This window comes from Symphodus melops (genome assembly GCF_947650265.1).
Source record: "Symphodus melops genome assembly, chromosome: 4".
In the NCBI taxonomy this organism is placed as follows: Eukaryota; Metazoa; Chordata; class Actinopteri; order Labriformes; family Labridae; genus Symphodus; species Symphodus melops.
The window spans coordinates 19,500,789-19,528,786 of NC_136694.1; the positions used below are offsets into that span (position 1 = coordinate 19,500,789).

General features: G+C 38.5%; 1 protein-coding gene across 12 annotated transcripts in view; it reads left to right on the plus strand.

The window, feature by feature from the left end:
• Nucleotides 1-27,998, plus strand: part of cadpsb (Ca2+-dependent activator protein for secretion b) — a 62,089-nt gene that overhangs the window by 1,285 nt on the left and 32,806 nt on the right. For all 12 annotated transcript variants that reach the window (XM_079341387.1, XM_079341391.1, XM_079341395.1 and 9 more), the window contains exons 2-6: nt 14,873-14,986; nt 16,973-17,305; nt 25,364-25,444; nt 25,651-25,884; nt 27,526-27,647. In XM_079341387.1, coding sequence (XP_079197513.1) covers nt 14,873-14,986; nt 16,973-17,305; nt 25,364-25,444; nt 25,651-25,884; nt 27,526-27,647 — 884 coding nt within the window. The remainder of the gene's footprint in view (nt 1-14,872; nt 14,987-16,972; nt 17,306-25,363; nt 25,445-25,650; nt 25,885-27,525; nt 27,648-27,998) is intronic.

Below are 27,998 nucleotides of genomic sequence, written 5' to 3' on the forward strand. Positions count from 1 at the left end.
TAAAAGAGACCAGGCCCATGGCATGTCTTTTTTTATATTGCTACTATGATGCTCCATTCATAGTGAAACCAGTTTTGGGTCATGATGTCCTATACTGTTGTAGTCCCTGAGCACCAGCCCTACTGTACCAGAGGAAGGGGGAATTGAACAGCCCCAATTTATTGTCCTTGATATGTGCATTTGTATATAACACTACAAAAAAAGACCACCTATGTGTTATACACGAATGGTGTGATGAACAGGTCAAATGAGAAAACATACATGCAAGTGATGAACCTTTGTGCAGGGCTTTCTTTGTACTGTGAAACATTGATTATCACATGGCTCATTGAGGCTATAGTAGCAGCTTGTTGTTGTTGCTCACAAGGCAGAATAGTTGCATTCAGTATGGTGCATGACAAAGATTCATCTACAGCTGATCACTTGTCCATCTTGCAAGGAAATACTCTACACAATAGTGTGGAAATTGCTCTTAGTAGTGTTGCGTTTGTGTAAGACCCACTGTCTTCCTCTGGACAAGCTTTAAGCCATATGGTCTGAATTTTCTGCTGACTCATGCACAAGTGCATGTGGGAAGCTTAAACCACACTGTTTTTGTCTATTTGTTTGTTTGGAGTCCCATTTAGCGTAGGTTACCAATAGTCTAATGCACGCACTTTTATATCAAGTGGCTTCTGCAGCCACAAAATTCTCCACTGTGGGTGAGTTAGTATCAGGATAAACAAACCAATGCACCCGAGTAAAACACTGCATTTGTCTGCTTACAGTTTTTTTCTGAGACCTTAATTGTGTCCAAGTTTGCCCCCTTCAGTTAACAAATGGTTTCTGAAAGTTATAAAATGTGCAGAATTAATTGACAAAAATATAGAATGTTTAAAACACACTACACACACTAAACATTACCGCTTGCTTAAATGTTTTTTTGTACTTTTGCAAATTTGTAAAAAAAAACTTTTCACTGTCTTTTCACATATATGGTTATAGAGAAAAAGGCTACACTTTCAACGCTGGTCCAATATTTTTTTCTGAAACTCCCTTTAATTTGTCCTTACCACACCTACACAAACGTACAAACGTCTCCACAAATTCCTTGCAGTATTCACCATACAATCTATAATGGAACTTATCAAACATGTGTCTATTATAGATTAGTCGCAGCAATGTGATGAAGCCATTTCCGTAAAGAAAAGACTTAAAGCCTCTATGAAACATGTGGAGTAGCTCGATGATAATCCACTATTAGAAGCTCTGGCACACACACAGCAGTGATGGGCTATCACAGACAAACAGGCCTGGTTGCAGAGTCTGCCACATGTGAGCTTCTCTGCTGCTGCAACTTCAAATGTGCTGCTGTAACCTTGTGAGAGGGCAACACAATAGGGAAGAAACAGACCGTTGCTGCTCTTTGAAGTAGCGAAGGGAAATGTTTTCAGTCAGAAAGATACATGCACCTTGTGTCTTTGCAAAGCAGGGCTATTGGGCTACTGTCTAGGGACTTAACATTCACACACTAATGCCCCCCCCACCCCCACAAACCTGGTGATAGTTAATTATTGAGGTTGTTGATACCTAAAGATTGTATTGCTGTTATTTATGGAATTAAGGCATCATTAGGGATTGTTCTGCAGGGCAAAATCCTTGTTTTTTATTACAATAAGCAACCTTAACAGTGCATACAAAGGTGTTATACATAAAGGATCTTTCAGCAGGCAAAGGTATAAAAGCAGTAAACAAGATAATAAATAATAGAGTAGCAGTTTTGTTGGGAGAGTCATTGGCCCTGTATCACGGAATTGTGAAACTGAAAAATGTGATATTATGATCTTTTGGATGTTCTTAACAAAGATTTGATGGATTACTGTAAAATTCTGTACAGACATCAATTCCCCCAAAGTATGTGCCCAAATAGATTTTGGTCATCTAACATTAGTATCACAAATCCAGTAAAATATCTCAAAATGTAGTTGACGGATTAGCTATTTTTTTCCAGATGATTATAAGGACTTTTGTTCACTTTGGTTTTTCTCAATAACAATTATTCAGACCACATTTTTCAGTGTTTTGGGTATGGATACTGATTAAAAAATAATACTCTTCCCATCAGCCTCAGCTGTACTTTTTGTATGATGCCAATTAATAAATATTACCACACTAACACACTATGCGAACGTGGCTTAGGTTGACACAATTAAGCACGCTTCACGTCAACATGTTTACGTTTTAATTGTGAACATGTTAGCGTGCCCGAATGTTCCTAATAACTTACTTAGGAGCTACCGCAGTAGACTGACCAGCTTTTAACTGATCATACATTTAGACAGTCAAACACAATCTCATTTTAGTAATTAATTAAAGAATAAAATGTGATTATCAAAAAAACCCAACAACAACTAAATTATAGATCACAATGAAAGTGTTTCTGAGAATTGAATAATCTCTTGGGTTTAGTATTTTTTCAATTACTGTAGAAAGTATGATCCCCCAAAGTTTTTCTGACCCAATCAACCCATCTGCCAGCAGGCTAACTTAATAGAGTGCGTTTTGGCTCAGCATTTTAATACTTTACAGTATGCCGTTGATACTCTGAGCAAGAGGAGCTGAGAAATGTGCAGCAGGCTCTGTGATATGAATGTGAATCAGGCTAAAATGCAAAACAGGGATACTTGAATGAAGTCTGAAACTCCTGTGGTGTTTTAGTGCTAAAGGATTGTGGGTGTCACATAGTGAACAGGGTTCACATGGATTGGGTTTTCCCACATATTCATACATCTGAAACCCTATTAATTTCATTGTAATAAAAAAAGAAGTGTTGAACTCAATGACGACTCACATTTGAAACAGACATGTCCAAACACAATGTGAATAATGAATAATGTGAATAAGAACTTGTTAGTTCAATTTTGCCACCCTAGCAACAACCAAATTATTTGGATATAAATAATTCAGTTAAATAGCTCATAGATGAATGAAAGATAATGCAAGGATGAAAACTAGAAGACGAGGAAGCAGCTGACTAAGAAAGGAAGATGACACTGGCATCATTGTTAGATGCTTGGGTAAAATTAGAAACATTCATAAGAATATATTCCAACTGGTGCATGTGCAGCCAGGATTTTCTATTAATCCTATGCTACTATTGATTTTACCTAATTTACATGTTGGTACACAGATGAACTGAAGTGAAGCTCCCTCAACTCATTATGTTCATTAAAAACGTCGAGGTGGCAGAGTGCAAGTATGCCACTGAAATCATTTGCATTATTATGTAAGAGCTTTAAATGGTGTTCAGCTAGGAAAAAGGCATCTTTAGACAATAAAAGAAGCCTCACAGTCAGTGTCAAGTCAAGCTTTGAGATAACAATAACACATGTCAATCATCATTTGAACACTTCTGCTGAAGAATGTCAGTCCGTTCCATTTAGCAGACATTAAAGCATGCTGTAGAACATCATGTATAAAAGAATTAAGGTTTGCACCAATAGCATGGATATGAAAATGGATTTCAAAGGGGTGACAGCTGAAAAGCAGCACGAGAGCCACCCCATCCCCCAACCCACCTCACCTACAATGTCAGCGGCGTGTAACAAATCACAGCTTCACAAGTTAAAAATCTGCCCAGTCTGCTTATAACCAGGAGGGAAGGCTGTGATCTTGTTCCTTAAAATATTAACGCTTTCTTTGTTTTCTTCCCCAGAACAGAAATCAAAAGTCAAGATCAAAAAAACTCATATTAGTCTTGGACATTTTAAACAATACACTTGTTTGACCTGAGTACACATGGCAATCAAGCACTTGCAGAAATAGTTTAAGAAGTGCAATAAGCCACAAATTGCATTTTTTTATGTGTCACGGTGGCATCCTCTGACGGATTTTCTCAGCAGATGTATCTGGCTTGAAAGCAGCATCTAACATTTTGATGTTTCTCTCATTCGTCAGCTGTCTGTCAGAACACAGCATGCCCTCATTAATTATGGTACAACCTATATGTGCCGAGAGCCTATATAATCCTGTCCTTGGGTAGACAAATGTTAAATGTTACAAATGTATAGTACTAGTACAACCTTAATCCTTGTGAAAAGACACAGAAAAACCCTTGCCTTTGCTCTGCCGCAGTGGTCCAACTTAAAGCGGAATTCTTCTTCTTTCATTTACAGGATGCCAGTCCATCTGTTTTTCTTTGTTGCAAAATTTTAATCAAGTCTTCCATTATTGCACAAGCCAGACTTATTAAAACTAGTGGAACGTAACAGCATTTTTAAATGGAGGTTATAATCACACTCCAAGAAAACATTTCTAAATTTCTTTGATGAACCAAAAGTGTGTCAGCACATCATCACATTTTTTTTTTCCAAATGAAGGCAGGCAGCTGCTGGTGGTGTTTTTGGATAGAGAGAAAAATATTTTTGCGCAAATGTACACTGGTATATTGAGGCATTGCTTCACAAGAGAAAACAACTGAAGCTTGGCTGGAATAAGACAGAGCACAGAGGCGGATTAGCAGTGGTGATTTTCCACATTAAAGAAAGAAGATGGAGGTAAGAGCTTCAGCAGGCTTATTACTGCTGTCCTCTGTTGACCTTTCTCTGATTACTCGCACTCAGGAATTGGAAAAACACAAACAGCAGACACAAGCCTTTAGGTCAGGTAGATATTCACACTTTCATCCGTCATGGGTGTCACATATCAACACGTTCACACTTCAGACTTGAGAAGTATGACAGCTTGGTCTGTGGCCCTACAGCTTCAAAATATGTTCATATAAGTGTCTCTCCTGCATGAATAGTGTCTGTACAGGGCTCTGCAGTCAAGCTAGCAATAAAAACTATACAATGTCTGCTCAGAATAAAGCAGTCAGGTTCATTATAGTAAATAAACAACATCAGATCTGTTTTCAAAAGAGGGCTTACAGACAAATGATTAAACCTGAATGAGTATTGGACATAAGTGGACAGGAGTTCCATAATCCATTAATCTCTCATCATCACTTATTTACACAGCTGCTGTGTACAAGTGTTACTCATGCTATCATCACTAGAAAGCTGTAAACCATTCAAAATCCATCCAACACAGCAGCCACATTCTACACATCTGTCTGACCGAACAAACAAACACGTTTTTCTTTTTCATTTTTCTTACCATCTGTACTCCTTTCTGCTATAATAATTCAACAAAAAGTCCTGCTGCAAAGGGTCCCTACAGTCTAAATTGAGTCAAAGAGTTAATCCACACATTATGTGATTTAACACATTACATACTGTACATAAAGATCGTTGGATTGCTTCAAGATCTTGCCACTGTTCCAAATGATCTACTGTATTCTGTGTATCTGTAGCCGGCTCCTTCTCTTGGTTTGAGGCTAACATCTCATGGCTTTATTAGCTGCTACTAGCATAACACAACCATATCTCAAATTTAACAGATAGATGTAGGGAAGCATGTAACACAAGCTGAACAATTAAAGTTCTGCTCTAACAATTTTTATTCTTTTGCCATCTATTCTGAGTGGTAGCCTACAGTACATTAGTTAAATGCTAAGCTAAAGGAGAAATGTTTTAAGCACTACACTAAAGAATTTTGTTCAAACCTTTTCCTTCATTCAAAGTGAGTGAACATTCAAGTAAAGTTTTCTGGTCAGAATGATGTACTTACGGCATATTGCGACCTGTTAATATTGATGAATACACAACCTTACTTAGCCTCTAAGAGTGGCAAGGCTTGGTGCAGATAGGAAAAGAAAAGAAATAAATGTCTGAGATAATTGTCTTTGAAAGCAAAGTGAGAGAGAGAGAGAGAGAGAGAGAGAGAGAGAGAGAGAGAGAGAGAGAGAGAGAGAGAGAGAGAGAGATTTACTGGACAATGAAAAGAGGGGAAAAGACAGTAAGTGATTTGTGATGGGAGGTTGGAAGCAAAGGATTTATGTCTTGGATTGTTGATGAGAGTAATGCACCAGTTAGAGATATCAGCCCAGAGTCAGTTATGTGTGCTCTACAGTATAAATTCTGCATTGTAGCCCTGCAGTAGGTACTTCTCATTTTGAACAATAACTACTACACACCATCTGACGAGGTCAGAGGAGCTGAAATCAAAATCAAAATGTCTTAATATTTACTATCATGAGACTCGTCTTTGCTAACCATGAAGCTATTAATAAGCTTGGCCTTTTGAGTAGTTTTGACTTTTTAGACGTGGGAGTGCAGCCTTAATCATCACTAATAAAGAAAAGCAATTTTAAAGACCACTCATTGGTTGGACTTGCATATTACAAAATGTGCTATAAATCTGCACCCAATGAAAGAAGCATAGGACATGCTGTTGTGATTTTCTTTTTACTCTGAGAAAGATGCCTACATTTTTACATTTGCTTTGTGCTAGAAATTCAACGAATAACTATTCCTGTAATTGGTTTATGCAAAAAAAGGAAATCAACATACAATTATGTGTGATATACTGTAAGTAAAAGAAACTGTGAAAACGTTCATAGACCATTGTATTGTTATGACCAAAGATTTAAAACCACCAGACATCCAATTCAAATAAACATTAACAACATTGTCTTACTTTTCTTTTATGAATTAACTTTATTACTCAGGAAAAGATATTTCTTTTTTATAATATTCAAATGTAGGTTTACGACAATATACTGTAAAACCTTACATAGTGTATGAAACCTAAAGCTCCATCATTTACAGCTTGTTTACCATTGGTCATAATATATTAGACAGATAAAAAATACAGATTCTACCATTTGTACTTTAAAAGAACTTTGACAAGTTTCCTTGTTTTTGAATTCAATCGCACAGAAGCAGGTTGTAGCAGGTCATGGTGAAGCTTAATTTAAGGGCTTTGTATACTTAATGCTGAGTTTTTTTATTTCTATAAATACACATGTTTTGAACATTAAAAACTCTGGAAAATATCAGTTATCTTAAGCAGCTCAATTAAGAACTTAGTTGACTTGACAGTCTGGACAGTACAATATTTACAGAATGTCAGAGAATCAAAATATCAATTAGCTAAGAAGTAAAATTCTTCCTTAAAGTTAAAAACAATCCTTCACTACTTAAGTAAGACTACATCTAACACTAATGGATGCAGAACAGTTAGTATGTGCACCAAAGGCATTTAGAAAGATATTTGTCACATCAATCATTTAATATATTATTGATCTTTTGGACATGTATGCAAATTGTCTTATTGATTTTGTCCTCTGTACATCTGAGACTGTCCGTGCCATTTATGTTATGTGAGGTTAAGGGCTTATTTAGTGTTCAGTAGCCAATTGAGCATAATGAGGAACCAGCTGAGCTGCCAGTGTGAGTTGGTGGTGCGATAGTGGATGACTGTTACAAGAAGGGGCTTAGCTGCTTGTGAACACTGTGTTCCCCTGTATGTATCAGCACTGCCACAGCTCTTGAATATGACAACAGAGAGGAGGCTGGTTATACAGAGACACAGCTCCCTGTTTTATCCCTGTTTGCAGTTTGTCAGGTTCCGTCTGCAGAGTATACACCTGGCTGTTTACGAAGGCAGCCGAGTGGTATTTACTCACAAATCTGTGTGCGTGTGCTTTTAGAACAAATCTATGTGAGCGCTTCTGGTTTGGGATAACAGCTTGTGAATCTGCCTTTGTTTAATTGCAGTTTGGTGACCACAGACATTACATGATGCTGTGGTTTTGTGTTTGATGAGGCCAGTTACTAGTAGATTTTGTGCAGCTGTCTTGAAGCGCTTGGTCTTGTACTTGTATTGACTGTTTACTCAGATGTTGGCCGGTGTTGTCATCCTCAACATGACTGAAATATGGTTTGTTCGCCAATAGGATTCAACAATAGCATGTTTGCTGAAAACCAACAGCAGCACTGGTAGGCAGCTCTTCCCTGAGCAAACAGATTAAAACACAATTAGAAGTTTATAGTGGAGCCTCTCATCATCACAGATCGGATGTCATGAAAGAAAGTTCCCCATTTTTATGTCAACATAAACCCCCAGAGTTTATCAAAAGTTTTACTTTGGACCTAATTCAAAACTCATTGACATGTATTTATTTGATCACTGTAGTGTGTATTGGCCAAATACTGTATGTACTATATTTTTCAGACTTTTAATTTTGTAAAAAGGCCTTAAATTCCCCTCCACTTTTTGACATTATGCAACTTTTAGAGGAATCTAAGTGTGAGTCAGCAAACCACAGGCTTTAAAGTGCTGAAGTACTCTAGCTACAGTACAGCATACACTGCATTTAATTAGCTAATTACACAACTCATCACAGCACTTATAGGACAGCTGATATGTTGTATATCTCACTGCCATGTTGACCACACACTTCAAAGTAAAATATGATCATATAAACGTGATCCAACACAATAATCCTCACACACAATTCACAGTTTAATTACTGTCTTACATAATAATTGTGCTACTGGTGTTATATAACTTGCTTTTATTATAGTGTAGTCTTTCTCTTTGTAAACATACAGGCTAATACATGCAAACACTATTTATACAAAATAGCCTTCTTATGGCTTGTTATATACATGTTTTTCCTATCTTTCTCAAAGATAAAATAAATGTCTAATTTTCTTAGGAAACTAAGCTGAAAGTGGCAAACTCTCAAGTTTTTGGGACCCTTCCGTTGGGGTGCCAAGAATATTGATCCGACCCTAAAAGTTGGAGCTAAACACTGCAGTCCGTAGATTGGTCGAAATAATCGTCACTTCCCATGTGACAGCGATAAACAAAACTCTGTTGTGTTTCAATACCCAGTCGATTGTCTGTATTTCCCTTTGTGGCACACAGCCTTTTCTGAAATAAAGCTGGATTGCTTTTTGTAATAAAAAGCCACATTCCAAAGACAAAGTAGATGAATTGCTGGAAGCGTTGGTTTTGCCATGCAACGCTAATACGTAGCTTGCGCGGCAATCGGCATCCGGCTTACACACTGCCTATCAAATACGGCACGGTTGGCAGTAGAAACGCGAATGGGATCAGACTTTACCGAACCAAACTGTACCAGTTTAAATGAGATGTTTCAGAGACAGAATCCCTGTAAAGCAGCTGGACCAGACTCTGTCTCTCCCTCCACCTTGACAACAACCTAGAACTTAATACTCTGAAGACATGCTCCGACTCCATGGTGTCTACTGTGGAGTCTTTCCACTTCCTGGGGACCACCACGTCCAGGACCTCAAGTGGGAGCTGAACATCATCTCCCTCATCAAGAGAGGACTGCAGAGGATGTACTTCCTGCGGCAGCTGAAGAAGTTCAACCTGCCAAAGACCATGATGATGCACTTCTACACTGCCATCATCAAGTCCATCCTCTGCTCCTCCATCACAGTGTGGTACACTGCAGTCACAGCAAAGGACAGGTGCACACTGCAGAGTGTCATTCACTCTGCAGAGAAGGTGATCGGCTGCAATCTACCATCTCCACGGCCTGTTCACCTCCAGGACCCTGAGGCATGCATACATATATATGTACTTGGCAATAAAACTGATTCTGAAGTGTGAAATTCCAAGTTCCCAGTTGGTAGTGTCAACTGAAACGCCCTCTGAAGTTGTATTTTGTAGTTGTAAAGTTGGAGAAAATGTTGTTGCACGAGTCAGAATCCAACATGGTTGCTACGTGCATCAACCGTACATTAAAGCTGTAACTATTGTGTTTTGTTAGCCGATTACTCCTCTTTTTGTGCAATTCAATTAATCACACCAATATTGCGACAGTTCTATCTCTGGACGTGTTGTTGTTGTATTTTTGTGCACAAACTATCACTTAGTTTGTTGTTATCATCTGCTATTAGCTAACAAAACAAAGATATTCCTGGAGGTGTCCATGCTGCTTTTCTGACTTGCAACTTGAACAAGCTCAACTCAGGTGTGACGTCATTTCCAGCTCAGAGTTATTCAATTCTGACGTAAATAGAACGCGGCCTGTGGCATGCTAACCATCATCCACCGCAGGCTGTACAATGACAATTGCTTTAGAAATATAAGAAAACTGAATTATGCCTTAAAGAGACGTCCACTATAAACAGTTGTCATAATTCATCAAAACACCAGTTCTTTATTAGATTCATGGTTTCTTAATTTTTTCAGCGACTTAAGTATTGTATCGGCCACCTGGTTGAACTAAACTTAAATCCATAGCCATTTTCAACAGTGATGAAGTAACTGTAACTCAGGCCAATGGAATGTGCATATCTCTATTGATATATGAAGGGTGATTAATGACACTATCCACTTCATTGCAAGCCAATGAATCACCGTGTAACACTGTAATCTTGATAAGAGCCATGGCGAGAGAATCAATAATAGCAAAGCAGGAAAGTATGTCTTGGGAGTCTGGCAATACTGATGAAAATGGAAGCATTTTCTCTCATCCATCAACATGGTAGCTAATCAGCACAGTTCTCCAATCAGCAGTGAAGCAAAGAGCATGCACAACCTAGACTCATGAATATTTTATGTAACTGAAATGTTTTTTTTTTTAGAGAGATCTTTATGCTTTGGTGTTGGCCTTTTAAATAAAAAACATGAGCACATAGAGTTAACAGCTCTCTCTGCTGTCACATAATGTCAGATTCTGCAAAAATGAACTGTCAGCAGAAGTATTATTAGGTTTGACCTTTCACGGTGAAATCTTCAGGTAAACACAAATGTGTTCAGCCTGTTTTGGATGACTGCCAACACCCCATCTTCTCTCATTCATTGTTATATCTTTGCGATTCTTCTCTTGCTATATTTGAACCCAACGTTGAAATGTAAGATTAATAGAGGCATCTTTGTCCTTGGCCACATGGATTACAGCCAATTACAGCCAACTTTCCTTGTGAGTTTTATTCACCAATTATTTTCTTAATCATTTTGTCTCTATGTGTCCAAATAGTAAAAAAAAAAAAAAAAATCCAAAGATGATTTTCACATCCGATTGCAATAATTTAAATTGCTGGTCTATACCTCATATCTCAAAGATTTATTTTGTTAAATCCATAAAATTGTCAAATGTGAGCGGATTAGAGTTGTTGCTTGAATAATCACTGAAACAACTGGTAAAATACCATTATGCTGATTCACTTTCTATCAACTAATTTGCCCATCCCTGACTAAAGCTCCTAAAAAATGTATATGAGAAGGCTCTCTTGTTGGCTGCTTTTAAAGGCTTCAACATTAAAGATGCTGTAATTTCCCTGTGTTCAGTTGTATACAAGAAAGGCACAGTATGTGTGGCCTCAGGTCTAGTGGTATAAGTGCTAGTGCTGCCCTCAACCCTCGGCTTTTTTGCTTGGTTCAAGCTTGTTTTGTACCTTTTTTCAAATGCAGGTAAGCCCTTTAACAGAAAGCATTTCAACCCATATCCTATACAGAATGTTTCTCCTTAGTCTTGCTTTTTTGTATTTTGCTTTTCTATAAGTGATGTTTCTGAACCAAAGAGCTGTTCCAGGAATACAGTCATTTATTGAGACAGTTTTTCTTATCAAAACTGAATCTTTGCATATGATCATCCTCGCACTTTGAGAAATAGACAACAAACCAAGCAAGAGTAATTCCATTTCAGCAGCGCAGAGTCTCTATAGACCAAATTGTTTGGCATGCCGGTGTCAATATGAACATTTCTTGCCTCTGGTTATTCCTAAAACACCATGTCCAATTAAAACTGGCATGGACAGATCACATGTTTTCTTATGTCTCACATCCTGTTGCAATGATTAATACACCTGGAACCTTGAAGCTAAGGTGCAATTGATCGTTGATGTCGTTAATGTGCTGTTATGTGTTGTAAATTGCTTGTTTGTGGTTGGATAATAAGTGGTACATAATCCTGAAATTCATTCTTGGCCTTTTACATGGAGGAGTATTGAGGCTTTATTTGTGTGCATGTATATTTTCCAGGCCAATTTATAGTTGTTTTATTTGTTAATGCTGTTAAACCAAACTCTAAAACGTTTATTTCAGCTCCTATGGCAACATTTCATGTCACATGAGCCCCTTTTCATAAATATTGCATTCAAATGGGATGGAGTTGTAGGACAGGCACACAGATGGTGTTGAGATTGCCTCAAAGGTGCATGATATGTGGTACTTTTCCATCTCACGCCCACACCAAAGTCTGTCACTTGCAAAATGCGGCTGAACACACGCCGACACACACGTGTTACCAGCAGGCCGTTGAGCTTGTTTGATATACACAACAGCTTGAACTATAGATTGAAAGCAGTTGTCAGGGAAAGATTGCCGGTCTGTTGATGGTTCGGTCAGTGACTCAGTAACCATCTGAGAAATCAATCCAAGGACATCGAGACCAAAGAAAGGATTGAAATTGAAACAATGGGGAAAAATGGAGAATTCATGGAACATCTCTTGGTCCTGGATTAATGATTCAATAAAATACCAAGTGTTGATAGTAAATCAATGAAAAAGACAACAACTTTGAAACAAATGGTAATTTAGTTAATGATTTATGATATCCAAGATTGATGTCTGGTTTTGTGTTACTATTAGCAAAGTATAGCAAGACATTTAACCCCTGAATTGCTCCCCCTGCTCCATTAGGGTGTATGTGGGTTGACGCTCCTGTGGTCAACCACATGGTGCGTGAATTGCCCCACAGGGATAAGTAAAGTTTTGAAGAAAAAAAAAAAAAGTTTAAGCCTTTGAGGCTATGGCTATGCTAAAAGCTCTTTGATGCTGCCAACATTAGCATGCTAAAATTGCTAAGAAATAAAATGCAACAGACAGAGAAAGTTGAGTTTTGCGTCAGCTGTTGGTCGAGCTTTGGTCTCTTCATGCAGCGTCCTCGTATTCAACTGCCAGGATCTCCTGCTTGTGGTTCAGTACCCCCATAAAATAATAAATTGATTTTGTCCAAAGGATCCAGATATGAGGGTTACAGTTTCCTTCGTTTACCTTCTCTGCATTCAGGCTAGATGCTAACACCATGTCCTCATCATCAGCCTCCTGTCAGTGACTTTAGAGGAACATTTATCCTCCGTTAACGCACACAATGAACAGACACATAATCAGTTCACTGATGCAACTGTAGAAACTTACTTGCTCCTCTCCAACGAACACAAGTGGTGAGGGCTGCAACAGAGAGATAAAATGTCCAACTTCTGCAACATGTCACAATGGCTAACTAAATCACAAATTATTATGAAAAAACAAACATTTAATGAGGTTCACCAACATTTGACCTAAGGGCTCTTCTCCTCCCTGCCTGCATGTTCAGATGAGGAGCTGCTATGCTGTCAATAACGGGCCTGGAGGGCCATTTTCTCAGCAGAGGTGAAGTCTGTATAGCCTTGGTCCTTTTAGCTAAATATTTGAGATACAGTAACACAGTGAACTTTGAGTCAACAACATGGCACAAATTATATTAAGCTTGACATGGGTATGATCTATATTGACAGCCATATAAGAAAAAAACCCACAATAAAAATATAAATATGATGTAACCATCATAGAAAATTTAACTTGTCTGCACTCGCTTGCCAAGCTGCTTGTCTTGCCTTTGCTGATATCGAGGTATTTGATTTGGCTGTTATTATGGTCTTGAAGTTTTTATATTCTTCCATCATGATGTTCAAGTTGTGTAAAAATGTTGGTCTTTCCTTTGAATTTGCCATTGATTATCACAGAGAGACTCATGATTTCTGTGTTCCATGGCGCTCCCTCATGCAAAACGGGCACATGCAATTATTCTGATCACTTACGTCTGTTTCCAATTAACAACATTGATTTAGCGCAAGTCAGTGTTAGAGGAACAGACTGAGCCATCCTTCAATCATCACATCAGTTGAATCAAGCTAAAATGACATTAGCTCTGATTATTTGAACAACATACGAGGACAGTCTTTCTGAAATTCAATCAATTTATAAAGTACTTGTTACAGACATTTCAGTCTAAACTGAAGTGGTGGAACTCCTTGCTGCCACATAACATAGTGCTTTATTTATTTTCTACTCACTAGCTGCTAAGAAATATTTATTTTGTGTACACTGGAAGCTTTAGGTTTTGTACATTTAAAGATTCATTTTGGTGCTTTGCTTAATTCCTTTATTTGAGAGACAGGAAAGTGGACACCGTAATATCGGGAAGAAAAGAGAGTGGGGAATATCACGTGGGAAAGGATTGACAGGTCGGACCGAAACCCAGGCAATCCACCTTCGAGGTCTAGTAGGGTGGTGGGTATATGCAGATGTTGTTGTCCTATTTGCTTAATTGGGTTGAGACTCACAATGTCCACAGGAGCAGCTACCTGCTGAGCGCGCTGTGCTGGAGAGCTTAGTTCAGGTTGAGATTGGGAGTTATCCAAGCAAAAGACATCGGTATCTCTCGGTTTTTATTCATGATCAATTGTAAAAAGGATTGTGAGATATATGGCCGTTTAGGGGCACACTCGGCAATAATGCAGGCTTTGTATCAGCCTTTAAGCAGTAAAGATAGAGCCAGGCTATAAAGCAAAGCTCTCAGTATCAGTTCCCACTCTTACTTGCAGTTAAGATCTCTGGATAGAAGCAGGAAGAATTAGATTTTGGATACTACTTTTTGAAAGAGGATTCTGTTTTTACTCCCACTTGGTAGGATGAGGAGCTCTGAGATTTGGTCAGGCCATGCTATTAAGCGCCTTGGCATTGACAGGAGCAAGTTTATGTGGTTTTGGCAATCAGTAAGAATGCTTTCTGACCACAAACCTATGGCCTGGGAGTGCTCAGTGTTTACCAAGGAGAACCTTGCGCAGGTTTCTGCCCAGTCTCTGAAGAACACGTTTTGGTTGGTCAAAAATGTATGAATATCATCTTTTGTGCTTGTTTTGACATTTTCATTTCCCTGCTTTAACGCCTGTGTTCCCTTTGTTTACCATTCTTTCCACAGATAACGAAGCAGCAGCTTCAGCAGACCAAGGATCGTTTCCAGGCCTTCCTCAACGGGGACACACAAATTGTGGCTGATGAGGCATTCATCAATGCTGTGCAGAGCTACAATGAGGTACAAATAGCCTATAACTGTAGAAGCGATAAGTGAGTTAAGCGGATTCGTAATCCAAACTGAGAGACTTGAACCTATTAAATCAATTTGAATTGAATATGTGCTTTACATTCTTCACGTCGTTGTGCCGTTTTGGAGATTTCAACAGTGTAAATGTAATCTCAATATGTTTTTTTTCTAAATAATATCTTTAACTTTGTGAAATATGTGATGTCAAATACTTTTGATAGTAAATACACTATACTCTCTGTTTTTGATGTCGGACCATAAAGTAGAAGCTTTCTATTATAAAATGTCGAAAAACACACTGCAGCTGGCTCGTCAAAATGCTTGTATTCACACAACTGAGTGGTAAAATGGTGGCTGAAGCTTTTCACTTCACAGATTATGAGTCAGAGCATGTGGCTGACACAGCCATCTTTCTCAGCCTCACTATTCAATCTCCAGATGAAAAAGTCATTATAACCATGACTGTCAAAGCAGATAGTGGGACAGAAATGTTAAAGCTAAATCCATTTTGAAAGAACAAGAATTGCTATTATAAAAAATATGTGATTGGTACCATCTGCAAATGCATATAAAGACAGCCAAAGAAGTTATTAAGAGTAGACCTCATTCTCAGCTCAGTAACAGCTTCCTGAGTTCACTTTGGGAAAGTTACATGCAATGAAAGTGACTGCAGTTTAAAGCTGGTGTGGAGATGAAAATTATACATTACATGCACCAGTTTAATATTAAAAAGGAATTGAGGATTTACATGAGATTTCAAGCCTTGTATAGAACTCACATAACAATTCAAAGAAAACAATACTATCCAATAGTCATCAGTGTCCCACTAAAGTTTTTAAAAAGCAATTGCAAACCATATAACAAGTAGCTCAATATTGACATTAACAGACATTTTAAAATGAAAGTATTTAGTTTTTACACATGAAAATGAACAAGTCTATATATTTTTTATGAATTTATTCATATTTCTCAACACGACCTATGAATGTGGCTGTTGAGATAATGTCCTGATGTATTGGTGTAATGATAGTTACAGTGTTATTGTAGTTTGAGGCTAAAAGGTTGATACAGTTACACTGAGACAGCCTTGACAATGTTCTGACAATGTTCTGAGTAATAATCTAATTGGAAACACTTCAAATCAATACAACTCCTTTCTTATTGATAGAATTATTTGTTGACTTTCATTGTACTCTGATGATGGCCTTTTTGTGTTCTCTTGAACTCCGATACATGTTCACTGTGTAAGAATAAAATGTACGTAGGCACAGTCTTTTCTTTAATGAATTTTATCTTGATGCCTGCGGTGAATTTCACATAATGTAGTGAAGTGAACTTAAAATATGGACATTTTCTCATCTACTTACTTAAATAGGGAGGGGAACTATTATTAGCTAAATTCTGGAAGATCTTTAGCAGAAATGTGTGCTGTTGTTAGCACAAATCACTGAATGCTGTGATCTTCAGCTGAGAAACAAAGGATTGACCTAATAACTTTGTAGCTGCACCCTGCAAACCATTGTTACCCACGTACATTCACCATATGTACCACTGAACTGTCATGTTTCAGTTCAGTAGTGGTAGCTATGATTGATTCTAAGAACAAAATGTTACTGTCAGAGTGACAGAGCAGTCAGCTCCGATTGTTAATTTCTTGATGCACTGACAGTTAATAAACTACTTTCTCTGTCCCTGCTATTCTATCATTTGCAGGAGACTGGCACGTGTTGATATTCGTGCCTTACATGTAGGCCTACAATTGTTCAATTCAAAATGAGTAACAACTGTTGTTTTGGTTTTCTTTTGCTGACATTTACTGCTAAAGACAGAGTGTGACAGAAAGCTTCACAGCTCTACAACAAGTATGAGTCTGCTCAAAAGTTTTGTGTTACAAAACCATTACAAATCATTTCAAATAAAACATGCGTCATTCTAATGGATCTGTATTTCTTTACTATCTGGTTTCTAAAAATGCAGGTGTTCCTAAAGAGTGATCGTGTGGCTAAAATGGTCCAGAGCGGTGGTTTCTCAGCCAGTGATTTCAGGGAGGTGTTCAAGAGGCACATCGAGAAGCGCGTGCGCAGCCTTCCCGAGATCGACGGCCTGAGCAAGGAGACAGTCCTGAGCTCCTGGATGGCCAAGTTTGATACCATCTACCGTGGTGACGAGGATCCCCGTAAGGCACAGCAACGCATGACAGCCAGTGCAGCATCAGAGCTGATTCTCAGCAAGGACCAGCTGTACGAGATGTTCCAGAATATCCTCGGCATCAAAAAGTTTGAACACCAGCTGCTGTATCAAGCCTGTCAGGTAAGATGTGAAGCTGCTTATACATCTCAGGAGGTTTTTATACTTGAACTAAATACTTAACACCCAGTCCAGGCAAAATATGTTATTAAATTCTTTCAATATTTGGATTTGGGGAGGCAAGATGAAAAGCTGTTTTCATACATAAAATCGCTCGACACTAGGGGGAAGATACAAACACATTATTGATATGTAAATTTGAGAATACTATATTTTTCAAATTATTATCATGTTTCCATTTTTCAAATCTCAACACCCTTTTCCTTGCAACATTTATGAATTAAAGAAATCTTTTTATTTGACAGGTAAGTTTATTTTTTAAAAATGCAGTGAAAAAAATCGGGATTCGATAAATGATAAGGAGGATGGTTTAATGAAGTTGTGTTTAATAATGGAAAACATGACGTTCCTGATTTCTCATTTTAAGCAAAGTAGTCGACAGGAGGGAAAAAAAACATCAGTATTTCTCATTGTAGGGAAGCTGTGTAGTGATTGCATGTGGATAATAATGGACACTGGGTTGATTGTGTCAGACATAACTCTCCTTCTCTTGCTGTTTTTACTGCTTAACGGCTCTCTCTGGGATGCTGAAAGAAGCGCAAATGTATTCTTTGCTGTGCGGCCTAATTAAAAGTCTTATCATGGCAGAGGGCTTTGACACTTTTGATCTGCTCAAGCACCTCTACAAAACACATAGATCTATTTGGACATAGTGTTGGAAAGGCATTGATTTGGAACATTCTGAATTTCTTTTTGGACTGGTGTCAACCTTTTTTCAAACTGTTGCTAAAATATAAATCAGCACAGATGGTATGAGGCGTGCTGTTGAACAAATAAGATTGTTCAGTATTGCTCAACTGTCTCTGTTGGCAAAGATCAATACAGACTCTGGTCTGCGGTGTTCATTTGTTAGAAGCTCCTAATGCTGAGGTGCAATAAATGGCTAAAACCTCCAAATCCAGTGTGAATTTTTCCTTCCAAGTATTTGAAGGTGCTTAACCTATTTTTTTATGTGCTGGCAGCAGAACTGCTAGTATAGGGTCTGACATGTTTATGTAGAACATAACACCCTGAACTGACTCCTCTAAACAATGCAGTGCTTCAGAAGGATGATCAACAACACGCAATCATAAAGGTAAAAATCTGGCAGAAATACAAGTGTCTGCATACTGAATTTGGCCATTACAGAAAGGTAAAAATGACACAATGATTTAGGGGATAGGTATGAAAAAGGACATGGGTTTTTTTAAAAATTGTCTTACTTTTTAATCCAGGCATCCTTGAACTTCTCTCCCTCTCTTGTTTCATTTGCCTTTATGATGCATCTATCATCCTCTACTTTTGCATATCCTGAACATTTGCTCTCTAAGCTACCAGCTGCCATATTGCCCTTAAACAAATGATAAAATCCTCAGTTAAAAAAGGGAGGCGGCAATCCAGTCAGCGCAGCTCAGGGCCGCTGGGATTTAATGAAAGGGTTTCATGGATTGGCTGGGATTCATAGGCCATCATTTTTTTTAGTGGTTATCACTTGGGGATTAAATTTTTTTTGCAGTTACATCCAAATAGTAGACAGGAAGCACTGGTCTATTTTAGTCTCATGTTGAAGTAAAAGCAGCCCCTGGATATGACTAACAGACTGATTAGACTGTATGACCAGCGGCTACACCAGGCAGACTCAAAGCATGCTCTTGTCCCCTGTGGATGTTCAGTTATTTAGCTGTGATGACACCAAGCATAGCCTAACAATTGTAGTAGAATATGTTTGGTGTTTACATAGCAAGGCAGTGCATGAACCACAATTGAATGAGAGAGACAGAAATCCTTTGCTTTCCCGTTTCCAGGCTGTATAAACGGAGGAGTATAAGCAGGTCTTTTAGACACTATATGACATTTACACCTTCACATTAAAAGGAAGAATAGTTATGATCCTTTAATGGTTATATTTCTCAACTCTTGTCTGTTCTTTAGAAATTAAAGGCAAATATATCTCATAACGAAAACATCATAGTTGTTTTTTAAATTAAAGCTGATATCCTTAAGTTGAGTGCTTTAAAGTCTTGACAGCATTATTTATACACAATATTTACATCTAAAGCTTTTATACACTCACAAAACTTGACATGGTTTATAAAAGTGTCCACTGCAGTTGAGCAATACTAAACATAATATTCATTCAGTATTTTCATCTATTTGCCCACTATGTGGCAGAAACTCCTAAACTTAATAGTGGTGGTGTCAAGATAAAAACCAGCACAATAGGAGAATCAATTGCCATTAGTTTACTTTTTGCGCCTGGTGTTCAGGATCAGACTGCTGTATTGTACTGTCCACTTTCACAGTTTTTGGAACTATTTGGGTCTCTGCTAAGTCCAACAAAATTCAAAGTCTGCGGAAACAAGTCTTCGCCTACGTCCTCATGTGACCTGTAGAAGTAGCTGCATCTAACGCCTGGTCCCTAAAAATTAGATATATGGCCCGACAAGAGGTAAAAGTAAAGTTTTCTCCATAAATCCGGGGTCGATAAACGTAAACATCCAACAGAGAAACGTCTGGAGTTGCAGTGAGCTACTACCGCTGCTAGTTCCACAGTGTTAGTTTGCTAGCCCAAAGGCGGCTTTGTAGTCTCTGCCAAGAAGGCTAATTAAATACATATTGTAGAAGCCTAATATTACTCAAGCAATAACATTTTACACTTCACTTAAGCGTAATGTCAATATATTAAATGAGCTGACTAAGGACCATAATTATAGGCTATCCAGTTATACCTTATTTTATATGGTTTTTGAAAGCTGTGTGGTGATGGCTGAATCAAGTTATTTCCAACCCCAAATTATTTTATGATTATTCTTGATTAATATGCAGCTAAAATGAAACCTAAAGGTACGCCCCCTTCTTTTAACATTGCGTATTATTACGTCACATGAGGGACGTGTGGTTTAGGTTAATTGTAGTAGTAGGTGGTAAAGTGGGTCATGGTGGTCATCTCATATTGTGTTTATATTGTTTCAACATCATTGCTAATTACCGATTGTTAAGATAGTTGTATTGCTAGTCAAGTCCACTGTTTCCTTAACAGGAAAGAAACAGAGCTATCTTTCGTAGCACTAGGTTTTTTTTGTGGGTAAAAGAGACAGGACTTTTACATCTTTATTGGTTATAAACAGTGTTGGAAATTAGAAACTGCCACCTGCCAAAGGGTTAGGGTTAGGTGTTTTTGTGTAGTGTCAATCCAGTGTAAACGCTTGAACTCCTTACTTTGGTATTGAAAATCACTGTTAATTGTAGCTCAGCTTAAACTGAGTTACATCCATGGCATCAGCAACATTTTATTTCCAACAAGTTATTCACAATATAATTCCACAGTTTTCTTTTTTGAAATGTCTTTGTTATAAAACAAAGCAAATCATAATATAGGTTATTTACAGAAGTGGCAACTTAAGAGATGCCTAAACTATAAAAAGGGAAGCAAAAGACAAACAAAACTTCAAACCACACAGACTCAGATTGAAGTATTAAGGAGTTGTCGTCATTAGCATTCATCTACACCAGTGGACCCTCAGAATATAAAATAATGTACTTATCTTAAAAGCGAAATTTTAAAAACCGAAGCCTGGGAGTCAAAATAAGGCAGAACACATTAAGTCTTTTTCCCCCTACAGAGCAGTGGTTCATGGCCTGTGGGCTCCCAAGATTGACAGACCATACTCAAATCAGCTTTCCGTCCCACAGGCTTTAAAGAAGACCCCTACTTTCCTCCTTTAATTTGTCTTGTCAGCAAGTGTTAGTTGGGAAATGAGGCCTGAGCTGTTCCTGGTTTTAGCCTGTGGCTGATATAATTGCGTAATGGAGTCTCTTCACTGCACACAGGATTGTAAGAGGATAAAAGCATTTGCTCTGCCCACCCAGCTATCTCTAAGCTAAAAAAGCAGTAGTGCACAGCATAACCTGACCACACCACCATGGTTTTAAATTAAACCAGGACAGTGTTTTAAATGGAAAAAATAATAATTAAGTGCAAGATTTTCATTGAAAAAAGGTAAATTGGTTCAACTGCCCTTTCGTTTTTTAAATCTTATTTTCTATGGAGAAATCTGATATTGTCATATTCCTATTTTCTGCAAAAATGCAGGCTGTAAACCCCCCAAAATAATTAACTTGAATACTCATAATTTACCCTACGACCCCTTTTACAAATGAATAAAACTGCTGCCCCCGCCTATAGAATAAAACCCTTTGAGTTGTCTACAGGTTAATTAAGGTGTGAAAAGTTTAATGTGGAGGAATTTTTACCGCACACACTCACAAGCACCTTTTTAATTAGGAAATCTTCTTGTCACTAAACTCACACTGCACACTACACTGCTTACTTTCTTTAACCACACACAAACGTATAGACTCAAAAAGTCAGCCTAAAAATAGCTACTTCGACTTATCCAGGTCTCATTCAGCTCTTCTCTAAGCCTGCTTGCCCATTCTTTAAAATATTCTTTACAAGAAACAGTCCCTTGTCCTGTGGCCTTTCTGTTTCTAATGACCAAGAATCCACCTGGAAATCTGTCATCATCAGCTGTGTAGTTAACTATCCGCTTGCTTCTGCTGCATCACCTTTAACCTGCTGTCAGCTTGGCTAACACTGACACATTGTCACCTTTACTTAGCTGCAGGGCTGCTGTCAGCCTCTGTAACGTGGAGTGAAACCTACCTTTTTGTCAGTATTATTTTTTCATAGGATTCCAGTTATATCAAGCCGTTTGGGCCAAAGGCAACAGTGACCTTCAACAGTTGTAAGTCTGATAAGATTTGGGTGCTGTGAGGCTGGAAGCTCACACAGATTCTCAACTTCTTTCTCCACTTCCTTCCACTGCCAGGACTTTGCTTATCCCTGCTGTCAAGACAGAGAGAAAAAACTCTCCCCATCCCCCTTCACATTACGTGCTTCAGCGTCTCTTTTCTCATGATAGCCATTTTGCAGACGTGCTGCAATTTGCACATAGTGACAGTAACCAATATCATCTGCTCATTTACTGTAGTATTCAATGTCAGCTTTAAAGTGTACCTGACAATTTTGCATTCTTATGAATTGTTACCTGCACATACGGAATAGATCTAGTGTTTAATAAGAAGGGGATGGCAAGAGGTTGAGGCTTTAAAACTGTTGCATAAGAAACAGATAAGCAAGTGCGGCTGGTTTTCCAGGCATGGAGATGACAGTTCCTTTGGGACTGCACGAGTCAGATGTCGCCGTTGCATCGCAGTCCAGTAGCACCCAGAGCTCTGAGTGTTTTGACAAGCAGCGCAGGGTAGCCAGCAACCAGGGAAGGAGCTGTTCAAGCACAGATCAGGCAGCCGGGCAATCAGTATCAGTGACGGCTATCATTTGAATCTGGTTTTCTGCAATAGGACATGACATAGGATAAAAAGAACCGCTTGTGAGACATTGTGCAGTTATTTAAGTGTCCCTGTTGGCAGAAGAGTACTGACTACTAACTGCGCTGCAAGTGCAGACATTCTGCTGCAGCTGGTGGCAAAGTCTGATTTTGTGCTCTACTAAACAAGAACTCTGGCTTATGTTGTAGGGTGGCTGTTTAGTGGCCAGTGCTGGTAACACAATAGACCTCATCCATTTAAGATGCCATCTGGCTGACATCATTTCATATTGTGCACGTCAGTGAACAGAATCAATTGAAAAAAATTAAACAGCACAAATCTGAATCAGCTAAAATCTACTTTTAAAAAAGCAAAGAGCTGTGAATAATCTCGCTACTGCGTAAAACATCAAAGATGCACATATGTCAAATAAAATCACTTTTATGACAACCATATCTGTGACACCACATCCATGTCCAGTGTGTTGCTTGATTTCAGGCTGCGCCGTTGTGCAGCGCCTTTCATGTACACCCCTCTCTCCCGATGTTAACAGCTGCGCCATGACTCCTGCCTGAAAAGCCTTGCTGGAAGGGGCTGTGAATCAATATGTTAAAGCCTGAAAGACAAGGTCTGTTAATACAATAGAAGTGGGTGAAATACCAGAAGGCCCAGGGAGGTCAGCTCTGGCACACGTCCTGGCAGCAGGAGACCAGAGGACTTTAAAGCAGCGACAGATCAGGAGCTCAGTGAGAGAGACGATGACTATGTAGAGAATGACTTTATTTAAAAGAAAAAAAACCCTTTTAAATGGCTAGATGTGTTCCTGGTTGACATGTCAGTCAGCATAGATTATATATAGGGAAAATGTAGCAGTCATTTTGGATGCATCGTTGTGGTTTTTATCATTGATCTTGGTTGAGTTGTACAATTATGGCCAAGATGATAATTTTTTTAAATCAATATTGAGATCATGATTTATTTATGTAAGTATTTTGTTTTATTGTTGTTTATTGTTGTTATTCTTCTATTAGATTATTTTCTCTGTGTGGTGTAATACATTTTATTTGTTTGATGACACCTTTCAAGGCATCCAAGGTCACCATACAGAGGATAAAATAGCACATTATTAAAAACAAACATTGACATAAAAAACAAAAGACAAGTGTAGTGTGCAGTGACCAGTTAGAGTGAGTAAGCCAGTTTGATCAGGGTTGTTTTGAGTTTGGATTTGAAGGTGGAGATGGAGTCTGACTGTCTTATGTGTAGGGGAAAGAGAGTTCCAAAGTCTGTATTGTATGTATGTAGTATGTATTGAGTCATTTTTCTGAACTAGTACACAATCCTGTTCCACTATTCTTTTGTCTTTGAAAGAGAAGACTTTAGCATATCATTTTCTATTTATATGTTATCATAATATGGATGAAGGTAGCCCACTGTTTAGCCCACTTTAGCTTGTTGACGCTCATTAACTCTCCCTGGTCACTCTGTCCCCTCTGCTTTACTAACTCACATCACATCCTCATGATCTCTGCCTGCTCTGCTCTACCCACGTTTCCGTATCTTAGGGTGAGGTCACACTGGTCATCTGTACCATACCCAAGCACGCTTCAACCTTACAGTACAAAGTGCTCGGTTAGAATTTAGGTAAGACTTGATAGAGTCTGAACATAAGTATCTATTATACAGGGGGGGCTTTGGGGAACAAAGTTTGTTAAAATGCAAAGTCCAAATGAAGATGCTACTTTGACAATCTGTCACATTCTTATTAAACACTGTTGTCATAAGCCCACTGTAAAAAGTAAAAACTGAATTATGTGCTCCTTGAAAATTGTAGTATTATACCTCCTCCCACATCTTTGAAGTATAGCTAACCCCCAGGGTAAGATGAGGTGGATTTTATTTTCACCGAAGACTTGCGCAACACCAGTTTGTGACTCCCCAGATACAACTGTGCTGCACATATGTCTCAATTAGACTGCCTCCTCACGGAGGAAATGATGGTGATGGCTGAATCACATCATCACATTTGACAAGAATGAGTCGTTTTGGCTGAGAGAACAACTGTAAGAGCAAAGCACACAGAGACAGAGACCCAAAGAGAGACATCAGGCCTCACTTCTATTTCCTTGTGTCAGCTGATATATAAAACTCCTATTCATTATTGATGGAAAAGAGCTATGAAAGTCTCATCTTTTCATTACTCCAGGGCAAAATCTAGGCAAAAGATGTCTTTGCTCGTAGCTGAAGCTGTCCCAACACAGACAGTTTTCAAACATTTGAAATAAATTAAAGTGATCTACTGATTTTTATATTATTACATTAATCTGGAATGTTGTTTTCCACATGATCCTAACTACTTCTGACGGTATCATCCAGTCATCCTGTAATGAAGCTTGTTTCTATGGTGTTCAAAACAGGTTGTCCATTGTTTTAGCAGGTAGTGGCTGAATGTTCACAAAATCTACTGATTAAAATACATAAAATTCAATGAATTTAAATAGTAACAATATGTCAGAATCTGTACTTTGAATCTTTACCTTATTTAAATGATGGGATTTTTTGCATTATTAAAGAACTCATCTTTCACAGTAAGATTATTTGATCCTTGGCAATGTAGTTGACCTCTGACACTGACCCCTGGCTGTATTCATGTGATCTCATCGATCTGCTCTTTTTTTGTTTTATCAATAGCTGGACAACCTGGATGAGCAGGCTGCACAGATCAGAAGAGAGCTGGATGGTCGTCTTCAGATGGCAGACCAGATTGCCAGGGTGAGTCATACTCATGGGGTCCAATTGTTTCTAATTCGCTTTGTTATGTAGCTAATATGCCACTAATGTGGGACAAGTTTTGTAAACATCCAAAATAGTTAGCCATAGTCACACTTGAGAAAGTTATGTTACTCTTGGAAAGTGTCTTTATTAGATCCTTTGACTTGAATGTTTGTTAACCAAGTCCTTTTTTGTTTTATCTACAGGGTGGTAAATTCCCCAAATTTGTGTCTAAGGAGATGGAAGCCATGTACATCGAGGAGCTCAAGTCCTCAGTGAATCAGCTAATGGCTAATCTGGAGAGCATGCCCGTGTCCAAGGGAGGGGAGTTCAAACTTCAAAAGCTGAAACGAGGACACAATACCTCCATCATCGACATGGGCCAGGAGGACGAGAACACGCTGTCCAAGTCCGATGTTGTCCTCTCCTTCACCCTGGAGGTACGCTGCAATGGAAATGAGCCTTGACGGTGGTTTAATGAAATACATATAGAGAGGAAACACTTTTTTGATTATCCTTGCACTCTGTAACAACATGGACTAAACATAATCTCATCATGTAAAGTCTTCATTGCAAAACTGTCTTCGCCTTAAAAAGAACTGATAAATCAGAGGCACCCTCCATCGATACTTGTCTGCTCAAGACTAAGTATAGAAACAGACAGCAGACCTGTTCAGGGTGTTGAACAGACGCTATGTGAAGAGCAGACTGACACACACACACTTACCTGCTCTGTAACAGGGAACGTGACTCATCTTGTTATAAGCTTGTCTGAAATGAGCTCTCACCACTGAACAGGGGGCAATAGCACCTCAGTCCTTGTGATGCAGTGCTATTTCAGAATCAGGAAGTACAAAATGTCCAAAGAATGTAACACTGCTCTTTTTTTCCATTACTACACACTAAACCAGGGACACAGATGTATGGAGTTTGAATACTAATGTTACTTGAAAATAGTAATAATTAGCTACATTTGTCTGAATGATAATTCCATAGTGTTTTAGAAAAGCCTAATTTTTCTAGTCTGTTAACGTGTAAGTGTTTGGCTACAGCAGCTGCCAGAAATCCCTCAGCAACAAACCCAAATGAAATTCTTTGGCTTTTTAATTACTGGGGATAACAGCTCGGAAATATTGGTTATGATTCTAACAACTGTTTGAGGAAAAAAGAGAACTGAATATTAAATATTTTGGATATTTAGAAACTTCAACTTGCCAACTTTTAAAAAATCCTTAGTCATGCAATATCAAAGTGCAGCTTACTTTCACTATGTGAGCTGTTTTCAAAAACCTTCCATTGACTGCCTACGTCAGACAGCATGCTCCTCTGTACTATCTGTGTGTCATGTTTCTGCAATATCCACCATTACATGAAAGAACATGCCCACAGACTGAAAATGGAAAACTGTAACCAACATTAAATAAGACCAGCCTTTTTGAATTGAAACGACACCATTTCCCTGTCTATATTATTCAGAAGGGCACAGAAGCTGCTTATTAGACGGTTCTGTTTGGTTTTAGTAAACACACCTGTGATACAGGGTTTGGAGATAGAGCTAGTTCTTGCAATGCGAGACTAAGAGAAGATGACTGAACTGATACATGATAAACAAACTGCAGCAGTCAAATAAATATATTGGCTCCATGAAAACCTCAGTGGAGCCGCTTTTGGCTTTCGTTCATTATCCTGACAGCACATTTTCTGCCCACTGGAAATTTACAGTTATAATATCAGATTCCCCTGAGGCACTGTTAGTCCTATATTGTATTCACAGAATGATTAAAGACTACGTATAATGCCTACAAGCTGTCTTAGAAATGAAAAGTTTTACTTTACTGGACAGATAGCTGTAAATATAATGGTTTGCTCTATTAGAAAATCTGCTTAAATCTACATTTTAGTTATGGGCACTTTTTAAAGTATAACTCAAGATTGTGGATGGGAGAGTTTCTCAAGAATGTTTGCCTGGAAGGATTTGCCGCCTGCACATCTGCTGTTGGCGTTTTACTCCATGACCTCTTCAAAGAGATGACTCACTCCTCGTCGTCTGCTGCCTTCACTGAGGTGTCTGTGCTTCCTAGGTGGTGATCATGGAAGTGGTGGGGCTAAAGTCTCTGGCTCCCAACAGGATTGTCTACTGCACCATGGAGGTGGAGGGAGGTGAGAAACTCCAGACCGACCAAGCAGAAGCATCCAAGCCAACGTAAGAGCCTGAGCATTGCATGGCACAAATGCGTGCACTTTTTTTTTTGTACATGCATATCTCCTGTATTTAAGTGCAAGCTACATTATATTTCCACACCACATTGTTGGAAGCTACAATCTACTGTTGTTCAGACTTAACCAACAAACCAAGCTGTTATTTTGTCTAAACAAAGTTTCAGATCACCTATTATTTATCTACCCAACCAAAAGATATGATATCAGCTACAAGACTTTGTTCGTAACAGTGTCAATTCAAACCAGAAGAAGGACGTTATCAAATCCTTTGATTGTATTACATTTATAGTGGCAGTATGGTTTTGAGGATATTGTCATTAACATAATGTATTTC